We start from the raw sequence: 11,610 nt of genomic DNA, 5'->3' as shown, positions 1-11,610 counted from the left end.
TTTGCTCTGTTTCATATCATCGAATCCTTAGATTCGATGTCTGAGCTATCCTGTTAGTAACTTAAAATATTGAAATTCTGTGCTAATAAGCACCGTACCAAAGTGTCTGCAATGAATAATGACACTGCTCAAACATCAAATTGTTAATTAACCATAAGCTGAAGTAGAAATCCTCTGATATTGTTTGAGTCCTTGTTTGGATGATCTAACTTTCTTTTCCCCTCCTACTACCACTTGAAACTCATTTTTAGAAAGTGCAGTTCTTCTGTGTAAATAAAAGAATTTTAAATTAATCGGAAGACAAGACATTCTCAGATGAGCAGTTGTGGAAAACAATAAATAAAACAGAAAGTGAGCTGTAGATAGAGCAAATCCAGGTGATAAGGAAAAACATTACTAGAGTTGTTTAATACAGGGACAAGAAAAATAAAAAATACATTTTCAAGCCCTGAGCTATATAAATACTCATCAGATTCCATTTACATTTTTGCTGCTCATAATGAGTAAAAAGCTGAAACTGCAGCTGGGAGTATTTTTCTATATCCACCAAACCAGGGGTTTCCTTTCTGTGTTCCTGACTGTAAACCATTGAGCTTTACTTCATTTCTTGGTCCTGTGAATTGCTCATAGGGTCTGTTTAAAGAAAAGATTGTTGCATCATGGCTTTTACATGGTCCAACCCAGCTTCTCTCCACTCTCACTGAGAGCAGGCTGATGGATGCTTCATGTTGTTGTTCTTGCTACCATAAAACGGGCCAGCTCACAGGATACAGCTTCAAATCCCTTTGTACATGCTGGGACACAATGCAGTGAGGTGCTGCCAGTGAAATATGTGTTGATTGACTGCTGATTTGGATGCACTCCAAGGTATTGAGCAAAGTCTGGTCTTAAGGCAAATAACAAAATGATGAATTCCCAAAGCCAGAAATTTCAGGCATCATAAAACCTTATCTTCTTAAAAAAAAAAAAAATCCAACGCATTAAATATACTTTATGTGAAGGCCTTGTTTCTTTAAAACAGTGTCTTGAACTTGAAATGTAACTAGTTTGGAAAAACAAAAAGTTAAATACTTTTAGGTCACCTCCTTGCTCTTGATTAATACAGTCCATTTTTTTGCAGGTTTTAAACCACGCTAATCGATTCATCACTCTCTCATTGCATATAGGAAACCTACAGAAAAATGAGAAGGATGCCATGGGGAAACAGACTACAAGATGCTGCTACAAGTATGTATTTTGCCCATATAATCACTTTCAGCAACAGTCAATATGCGTTTAAAGAAAAATAACCTGAAAAAATAGTGATTAAAAAAAAAAATCTTCCTGTAAAGAGACACTACAAGGTGGTAAGCTCACATATGATCAAATCTCTCCTGAAGTTGCTAAGAACACTTTCTAAATGGCAATTTAAAAGCTTTCAATTACTACTTTTCACTATTTATGCTCTTCATTTACGTGGTTTACCTTTATTTTCCAGTCTTGTGACTAAGCAAATCTGGTAAATTTTGCTTGCTCAGTATAGCTCACGTCACTCTCCTTGTGTCTTGCTGTAGCTTATTGCCTGTGTTTGGGAATACAGCCATCCCCAAGAGAAGTCACTTCTTTTAAAAGTAGGATTTAATTATTTTTATTAATAAAAATCTGCATTTTAAGCCTGAACTATTTGCCTGTGTCCCTTTCAAAAAAGAAATAATTTGGGACAATCTATTTTTTAAATCACAATTTCTAAATTCTTGCCCCAAAGAGCAAATTCTGTAAGTTCCTTTGCTGAATGAGCATGGGATTTTTAAGGAAGATATAAAGACAAAATGAAAAAGCCTCTCACACAACCTGAATTGCAGCTGATGCCCCTTATTACCAGCTTTTTTTTTTTTTTTTTCCTTTTTTTCAGGCCTGTGGAAAACAATTTCTGTTGGCTACATCAAAGCGTAGTGGCAGATTTCCCTTTGGAAGTGAGGGCCTGTTTCAAACGTCTCTTTAAGTCCTGCATATTTGGAGACTTGGGTCGGACAAGGTGGAGGCCTCTTCGTTTCTCTCCGTTGCAGCTCCCAATCATCCTGCTGACCTCCTGACAAAGCTGCTGGAAGGCTTCGTGCACTCCCTCACAGTTCTCCCGGGCTGAGACTTCGTAGTAAGTACCTCCCAGTTCACTGGCCAGCTGGAGTCCTTCCTTGGAGGACACCTGCCTGGCTCGCAGAAGGTCTCCTTTGTTCGCCATCAGAAGCAGGGGAATGTTAGCATTCGGGTGAATCTTCCGGATGTGCTGGTGCAGGGGACGGATGACTCGGTAGCTCTCATAGTCTGTGATGGAGTAAACAAAAACGAAGCCATCTGCCCAGTAGATTGAACGGTTTATCTGCTCTTGGCAGCAGATGCTGTCAGTGTCATCCTGCCGTCAAAACCAAGAGGTGTGAGATTAGAAAACTGAGAATAGGGAGCAGACAGAGCAAACAGTCATACAGCACTGTTAGCTGCTCAGCGCTTTGGTCTAACGCGTGGCTGTTTCTCAGCGTACAGGGAGAAACCTCTCTGGCTGCCGGGGAATGTACCAGGGACGGGAGAAATTTCCGCTGTGTCAGTAACATATGACAGGTAAGCAGTAACGTGGAGTGGAGAGGGGTCACGGCAAATGGGTTGAAAATAAGAGAATGGCCAAAATACTGATGTTGAAAATTTGGTTCTATTGTACTAAAGCAGCGTGGCAGAAACCAGCGCTTTTACTGTGGATAAAATGGTGATGGGCATGGTAAGAGCGTTATAAATTCAGCAGGCGAGTCACACCCCTGCCAGTGAACAGCTGTCCCCGAAGGTGTTTTTTTAGGGCTTTTTCCAATTCTGTATTCAACATCTTCACGGATGGGGGTTCTCACTAACCCTGTGTGGTGAAGCCTGGCAGGCTTTTCTGACGTGTAGGTCTCCAGACAGTCAAAGGTAAAGTTTGTTCTAAACAGCAATTTGTTACAAATAAAACAAATTTCTGGTGCTGAAAATGAGGTGAAATCTCATTGCTCATTTCTACAGCAGCAACGGGTTTATATGATTGTTTTGCTGGTCACACTTTTGTTCAGTCCATCACCACTCCTACTCAGACAGCCATAACAATCACCAGCGCTGGGAGTATAAAACTAAATACAATGCTGTGGGGCTTGAAAAGAGATCAGCTCAGTTTTCAAGATTAAGCTATTTTCAGCTAATCCTCTACTCTTTGTTATCCGTGCTGGCATGTAACCCAACCAGATAGGGATATCCCTGCTGCAGTTATTGCCAGTATGCTTGGGTTGTAAGTACTGACTTTCCCGTCAATATTACAGGCTTTCTGGGACTTTGTAATTTCTTTCAGATCCAACAAGGCGCTAAGCATATTCAGCGTCCAGCTCTTGATGAAGTTGGTAGGAATTAGAGGCTTTTGTATGTTTTAGGGGGAGTTCAACATCATGAATACAGAGCCCAAACTTTTATTATGATTGCTAAATTCTATTCAAGAAATCTTCATCAGCTTCAGTAAGGCTGTTAGAACATATGGTCCATTTTCTATTTATCTATACAATATGTATCTGCCATTCTCACTCATTTCAACAGAATCTGCATGTGCTCAGCAGTCTCCCAAAGCAGGTTACTTTTATTTAGACACCTAAATATGAATTATAAATCATAGAATCACAGAATGGCAGGGGTTGGAAGGGACCTGTGGAGATCATCTAGTCCAAGCCCCCTGCTAAAGCAGGTTCACCCAGAGCATGTTGCCCAGGATCACGCCCAGGCGGGTTTTGATTGTCTCCAGAGAAGGAGATTCCACAACTTCCCTGGGCATCCTGTTCCAGTGCTCTGTCATCCTCAAAGTCAACAAGTTTTTCCTCTTGTAAAGAATTTTTTCCTCATGTTCAGGTAGGAAAAAACAAAGCAAAACCAAACCAAACCAAACCCTAACTTCAGGAAGCAGATGTGGAAAAGAATGAGTAAAACTGATCAGTTCTTTTATGGTAGATCAGGCAGTAAAAAAAGGACTACCGACAAGGCTCTTCTGTGAGCAGAAGGAAGCAGAATTTCTGAAGGCTCAGTGTATAAATTAGGCTTGCAACAGGAGTTCTGCTAACTAACTGTCCTTTGTAAATATTTCAGTGTTGCCAATAGAGACACTGGCTCATCACATCTAGTAGTCCTTTGCCCTTGCCAGCTCACAGTAATGTTAAATCCTGTTACCAGCAAAACTGTTTAACGGTTATCACAGCTCCCCAAAACCCTCAAACCCAAAACCCCAACAGTTGCACGTGGAATGATGAAGGATCCTCTCTAGCAGCCTTCTTTAAAAAGTTAATGAGGGTGAACTCAAGCTAGGACAGGGCAGACTGTGGGAAGAAGGGCAATTTGCACTGTTGATGTCTGAGTTGCAGCCAGCCAGTAGATAATTAGCCACCCTTCATGTCCTGCTAGCCTCTTTTCACCACCAAACTCCTTTCATGGGGAAAAAGAACTAATTGCTCTGGCAAGCGTTTGAAAATGTTTTTGGAGAAGGTGTACATTCAGAGAGCCCTAATGAGCAGAAATTCTCAGTTACTCCAGCTAGGCCCACCCAGTAGCGAGATGGATGGATAATCCCCAACGGAATGCTTTATTTAGGAAAATCAAAGGCTAATGGGCTACTTTTTAAATGGAAATCTCTGCTCTAGAATGAATTTTGAAACACACAGTCATTTGCCAGTATAGACCGGGCAGCAATGAATCACCTAACAAAACCAGTTATCTGTTTGCTTCTGTTTCTCTCTTAAACATTAACGTTTCCGGTGTGGCTTTAGAATCCTGAGTGATTCCACATGACTTCCTTCCCAAACACTGTACTGGCCTGCAGAGCGCAAGAAACTCTCTTCCTTAAGGATTTTAACAGAAAATCCAACCTATTCGCAGTCTTAACAAGTCCTGTTCAGGAACAGTCCCTTCAAATGACTTCAGATGATACATCACTTGATGCAAGCAGAGATACGGGCTGAGATAAATGTGTCTCTGGGAACTCTTGAAACAGTGCAGACCTCTGACTGGGACAAAGTAAATGAAACTCCTTCCTAACTAAATCGAAATCATTTCTGACTAAGAAACCTCAGCTGTCGGCATTACTAAATTTTGTGGAGCTCTGGCTACAGTCAGAGAGCTATAGGGCACAGTCTTAATTAAAACAAGGAAACCAGAAAATAAACATGTATCTGCTGTGAAAGAGGGAATTAAATTCTTTCACTCCCTCCTTTCTCCGTGGGACAGAACAGAGAGGGGATTCCCTTTGTTAAGTGTTTATCAGGCAGTCCCAATTGTGCCTAATCACCACCCACAGCTTCTCTTTGCAGGTCCTCTCTAAGCAAGCTGGCATAGGGCCTTTGTACCATTAAGTCCCACTTGAATATTTGGAGGACTTCCATAGCAGCTTTTGTTTGCTTTTTAGTGTCCAGAGTAAATGAAGGGTCCTCTCTTCTGCTCCGTGCACCCCCAGCAGCAGCAGAGAGTGTGGAACTTTGTCAAAGCTTTTCCATTTAAATCTACTTCCAGTCATCAGAGAAAATGGAAATGGAAACTGAGGCTGCAGGAGCTTTGCTTATCCTGTTGTGTGAACTCAGGATGGAACAGTTCTCCAGCACAGAAATGAGCCCATACACACACGGGTCTGTGCAGACAAGGCAAGGTATATAGAGCTGTCCAGGGCTTGCCTGAAAGAGGATGAAAGAAGGTGGTGTTCCCATCCAGACACATATTTGACCAAGTCTGAGCTTAGGTTAAGGCCAAACCTAGAAGTTTAATGGTGACAAGAGGATACCGAATCTTATCATGACGTCTCAGCTATCCCATGGGAATTATTACTCTCACGAGATGTCCACCATTCATGTACAAATTTCATTACATTTCCTGCTGCTTTGACACTATTTTCATCCTCTCGTTCTGCATGCAAAGCAGATCTTCAAAAAAAGACATCTTAATCTTAGATCCTGCTTGGAAAAATATTTCTAGAAACAGGTTCCTAGTAAAATATTAAATCTACAATATCTAAAACACTGATAGAAAGAGGGGTGTAGATAAATGCTAACACCTTAAAAATAAGGAATGAATAAAATAAATTTTTGAAAAAGTAAGGAAACCACTGAAAAGCACCCTAGTTGGAAATGACAAATGCTGTGAGGCCGGTCCCCTTGGAAGGAAACACCTTTCTAGAGAAGGGAGGTCCTGGGTGTGTAGGAAGGTCTAAGCTGAGCCAGCTGGGCCTCTGCGCAGGTGGGTTTTCTGCCATGCAGGGACAGAAAACATTTGACAGGAAATAAAACAATCAGGGAGCTGGCAGGAGCGAGACAGACTATGATTTTACTGCTATTTAGGCTTGGGATGCAGTAAGGTGTTCGAAATAGGTTTGGTTTAATTTTGACTTACTCTTCAAGCAGCCTGATTTAACCTCTTCAAGGGCTCGTTTTGATGGGGCTTAAGGTACCCCCATTAGTGTTCATTTGGGTTTCAGCCTAAGTATTTTTCTCCTGATAAATGGAGTTACTTACAGATGGAAGTGCTGGCAACACACAATAACTGCACTGTAAGTGCCAATGCACCGAGCAGATGTTTTACCTCCAAAGAAACAAAGGGAGTGTCCTGCACCTGTAGAGAGATCTGTTCCCCATCTATGGTGAACTTTCTTGAATACAAAGCACCTGGTGGAAAAGCAAGATCATCAGAGTCAGTGACTGTAACAAAGAAGAAAGAGTACACAAAGGCAAAATGAAACTGTTGAAATGCAGAATTTTGAGGCTTATGGTATGTGGCTGCTTATAGAAACGTGAATGGCACCAGAGTGGCTGTGTGGCTGTTTACTTAAGTAAAGTGGGTTTGTATTTGCAGTGTGGTCAGATGTTTTGAATGTATAGCTAGGATGGTAGCTGGGAAAGGTGGCACTTTGTATTGAATCAAATAGTCAAAGCGGGTGCATAAATCCCATTCGGGTTTTCAATCCATATTGTTAACTTTTTAAAATGGGGACGGCATGTGTTTTTAGTCTCAAACCAAGACATCCAGGTGTGGTCTGTAAAAGGAGTGAGCTGTTTCCTATTGCATTTTTTCTGAAAGTTTTTTGAAAAGAAAAGTATTCTAGTTTTGGACACAGAGTAATTGGCTGTAGACAACTCACCCAGATGCTCCTTGGGATTTGTGTGACCCTAGCAGTCAGAGCTTGGTTGAAATCCCCAAAGACTGGACACTTTGAAACTGACTTCTGGTTAATCTGAATGACACGTATTCAGGGCCAAGTGCTAGTTCAAGCCATCTAGGACTGATTCAGCTCTAACAAAGCCATCACTATTTTGGGCTTGAACTTTATTTCATTACCGGAGCGTGGGTAAAATGACAATGAAAACTTCAGTTTTGTTCTTATGAACTATCTGTACTTGTGATAAGGACAGCTTCAGAAACTGATGCCATCATCATTTTTCTTTAGAACTTAATGCAAATCACATGGATGTGTGGAGAAATCCTATATCCACAGCTGTTGTGCACAGCCTTTCAGTCTTGTCCGAGAACAAGACTGCATCTAAAACAATGTACTTCATCTCAAACATCGAGAAATCCCATCTATTGGAGAGTAAGGAATTCAGATTAACAGGGAGGTCAGTTAGTGACAATAAAGTCATCACTTCTGAAAATCATCTTTTGTTCAAGGAAACAGGTGTTTTTATTCCAGTGGAAAAGAGTCTGAGCGCACAGAAACTTTCAGGAAATTTAGCATGGCCAAGTTTGCTGCAGCTAAATCCAACATTATCATTTTATGTTTTAATCCTGACTCTGTGAGGTGACCTAGCCCTTCTGGGATTTATTTAAAAAAAAAAAACCAAACAGATCAGACTTCAAGCTGAAAGGATGCTACTGTTTTATGGGAAGATACTGCACCCCTGAACCCACACCAGACAACATATTATTCCTGCTCTGTCAGGCATTGCAGAAAAAAGAGCAGGTACTTCCAGACATTGGCTCTGCTCTGCCTGACACCCAACTGCAGGAGAAGCATGGTTGAACGATCACAAATACACTGCCACCTGTTTCTTATTTCTGGCATATTTGTTTCTTCTACAGCATGGCTGTTGGGCTGGTAGCTTAATGAGAAAAGCATGTGGTTCTCAGCAATGTGTCTGGCAGCAATCCATTGCGAAGCTCAGAAGTCTAACTTGATGTACAGTCTCCCATAGAAGAGAGGAAGGAAAAGAAAGAGAAATAGTGCAGCCAACCATCAAGGTTACTTAGGGTCAGTGAGAGGGAGCTGTAAGGAGGAGCTTTCAGATTGTATTTCATCAGACAGGCAGAGATCAAAGGTGTTTTGTGCTGCCATCTCCTTTCCTGACCCATCTTTCCGAATTCAGCATGCAGCTCCAAAGGGAAGCAATCACCGCTTGGAATCCTCTCCTCCTTCACCCAAAACCTGTGAGATAGCCTACGTGTGGGATGTGCTGGTAGGTAGGAGCACGGTGTACGTAGAGCCTTTCTACGACACTGGCCGATACAGTTGGCACTTTCTTGGAACAGAGGCTGTGAACTAGACAGTTCACACGAGCACATCCTCTGAGGCGTCAGGCTCAAACAAGAAATGCAGCAGAAGCAGTTTGCATGGTCCCTTTGCTTAGCTTATGGAAAGGAGACTTCCATTTGGAAGTCTTCCTTGTCATAAAAGCCACCGAAAAAAGGGAGTACACAGAAAAAAGTTCTGAACTGCCTTTTACGCACTTTGGAATTCCTCCGGCTTCCCTGGGGTTGCAGAGGGAGCAGCGTTGGGTTTCCGCGGTTTCGTCGATATGCAAGTTGTTCCTTGGGTCTGCATTTTCGTATAGGTGTGTCCCCAAGCAAACCTTTTACTCTAATCCTTTTCCATCCAGTCGGGGAAAAAAAAAAACAGCTAAAAGGATCATAAATAACGAGCCCTTGATTTATTGCTTTCATAGCTTGAGGCTATTAACTGGAAATATGCACCTTATGGACATCTAACACTGCTTGGCTTTCCTGTAACGTGCACCAGCCACAAAACAGAGTAGGTTTCTTTTCAAGCTGTCTGCAGCACTGCAGCAGAAAGCAGACTCACCAGTATTGGCTTCATAGTCTCCAATAAATCTCTTCGTGAGAAAGCGCACAACCAGGGCTGTAAAACAATGAAAAAAATACGGGTCTTCAATGCGAACCAAAAATCAATCTTTGCAGAACACATGTAATATCTTACTGGAAGAGTTAGTATAATACGAAACCAAGTTAATCTTTGAATTGCTCCCATATTATTCTGCAAATGCTTCTCTCAGCACTAACAGAAAAAGAGCTGGGGCCAGGCTGTGATACCTAATGCAGAGTTTTTCACAACTTGTATTGGAAATTACCCCTTAGATTCAGTGTGGCTGTTCAGTGTAGGATACAGAGGTTTGTTTGTTGTGATTGCAGCTACAACAATCTGACCTTTGGTTTGAAATAATTTAGCAAAAGAGAAACAAGCCAGCGAACTGAAAAGAATCCCAATACCACATTTAAGACCTCTGTGCGAGGCTGAGGGGTGTAATGCTTCTTCCCAGCCTTAAAAATCCTCAGTCCTCCTCGTGAAACCCATCAGTGCTATCTAATCACACCCAGCAAACAAACTGCATGTGCTGCGCGCACGCGGGTCATGCTGCAGCGCCCTGGGCCTTCGCATTCACCTTAACCTGCAGTGCTTTCTTACACTGTGGGGTTGGAACATGTTCCTTCTTCTTGATCACTTTATAACACTTAAAATCCCATCGTGGCAACAGTAACTTATATTCCTGTGGTGCTTTCATCTCAGCAGATTCCTAATCATTTGCAAAGCCACTTAGTTAATAGCTAAATAAAACGGTTTATTCTGCAAACAACTCCATCATAGATTTCATTTAAAATAATCATTTTGCTCACAGTGGATACTGGGTCACCTCTTTAGATGAAACCGACTGTGCAGCTATCGTCAGCAAACTGCTTAAAACTAACACGAAAATGTGTCTGCTTCAAATCCAAAACAATCAAACATTTTACTGAGTCCTGTGGAACCTCAGATGTAGTAAGACAGATCTGGCCTTAATAATTTCTGAAATGAACCATATGTTCAAAAGCAATAATGCTCTTTTCTTCTCCTCTCCTTTGGAGAACAACACAGGAAGACACATGTTGTACGCTGTTATTTGTTTGCAGAGCATAAAACATTTACAACAGAGGAATAAAACCCACTAGTCCCATTTTTGGGGTGCGGAAGGTTAGACACGGTTAAATAATTTGCACAAGACCAGGTAGAATCATCGGTGAGTACAGAGCTCCCAGCACAGCGCCCTCTCCTCTCAACTGCCACCTCGTTGGCTGCTCACACAGACCTACAGCAAATCTGCCTCACGATTCAGCGCGTTGAAAAAAAAAAAAAAAACAGACAAAAAAAAAGTCATTTAAAACGTTCAAGCTGCAAGAGCTAAAGAATTTTCACAGCTTTGGGTCTATCTGAGCTGCAAATGAGCTCGTAAGTACAGCAGCAAGAAAAAGCATGGAACTCCACCTGTGGACTTACCTGTCTTGCCAACGCTACTGCCACCCAGTACCACGAGCTTGATGATTTTGTTGGGCACGCAGTCTAGCACAGGATACTCTGGTATGGGGAGCAAGAGAAAGTTAGTAGAATACTGTGACATAGTATCCTGAGAGATGAGACGCATGCCAGAAACGAGAACTGTTCAACTCCAGGAGGAGTTGGGGGAGAAAAGAAGGAAAACAGCTTCTCGGCGGCTGTTCTTGGCTGTATGTCCTTGGGTAGAGAAGCCTTCTCATTTCATTGAAGTCGCTTTCCTGAGGAACGTTAGAGCGACCGGCCTCCTCTTCCCGATGCCTCCTCTCAGACAGCAACTTCGGAAAGCAAAAGGAAACTTTTTGATCAGCCCCCGTGAAAACTGACTCCTCCATCCCCCAGCCAATCACAAGTGAAACCAGGACATTCCTGCAGCCGGGCACCGAGCGGGTGCCTCCATCAACCACACTCCCTCGCTCCCTCGCTCGCCGCTTTATCTCTCCCCGCTGCCTGTTTTACGTGCTGCCCCTTGGCTCTTTGCTAAAACGAGATTCTTCTGGTTTACAGTCATCGTGGTAGCGCTTGCAGCGAGATACAGTCACCCCCACGCTCTGCTCTGATTCCACTTTGAATAATCCCGTTCTGCCTGTCCAGTTTCTTTGCATTTTCAATTGGCTCCAACTCCTTGCTCTGTTGTTCTCCCTGTCCTATTGTGTCCCACGGTTGGGCCCCTTCAGGGTGCAGAAGCTGATGGGACACTCCTCTTCAGGGAAACACACACATTTCCCACCCCCCCCACCCCCCCCCCCCCCGCCCCCCCAGTTTTCAGGCAGCTGTGGGTTATTCCAAAGCGCTAGCTCACATATGTGTCCTCCAGGATACATTTGATCTGCTGGTTTATACATGTTGTTCGTCTTAATGGCGTGCTGGAATGTGGGTTAGCATTGGGTTGGGACACTGCAGTTTCTCCAAACATGGAAAAGTGAATTTAGGGCTGGCAACAGGGTTGGGAAGGCTGAGGAAGGACTCGGTATCCTTCAGAGGGGCGAGCCAGGCAGAGGGAATGA

General features: G+C 42.8%; 1 protein-coding gene across 1 annotated transcript; it reads right to left on the bottom strand.

Moving 5' to 3' along the window:
• Window positions 1-1,921: 1,921 nt before the first annotated feature.
• On the bottom strand, window positions 1,922-10,694 carry LOC104346926 (ras-like protein family member 11A-like). Its single transcript, XM_009951833.2, has 4 exons — window positions 10,550-10,694; window positions 9,083-9,139; window positions 6,592-6,674; window positions 1,922-2,389 (listed from the first exon to the last, which is right to left on the bottom strand). Exons 1-4 carry the CDS (start codon window positions 10,692-10,694, stop codon window positions 1,922-1,924), a joined length of 753 nt encoding a protein of 250 aa, XP_009950135.1.
• Between the last annotated feature and the right edge of the window lie 916 nt (window positions 10,695-11,610).

The sequence above is a fragment of the Leptosomus discolor genome, chromosome 9 (genome assembly GCF_034619465.1).
Source record: "Leptosomus discolor isolate bLepDis1 chromosome 9, bLepDis1.hap2, whole genome shotgun sequence".
Taxonomy (NCBI): domain Eukaryota; kingdom Metazoa; phylum Chordata; class Aves; order Leptosomiformes; family Leptosomidae; genus Leptosomus; species Leptosomus discolor.
Note: the sequence above shows the minus strand (reverse complement) of the source record. Positions and strands in the feature narration are given on the sequence as shown.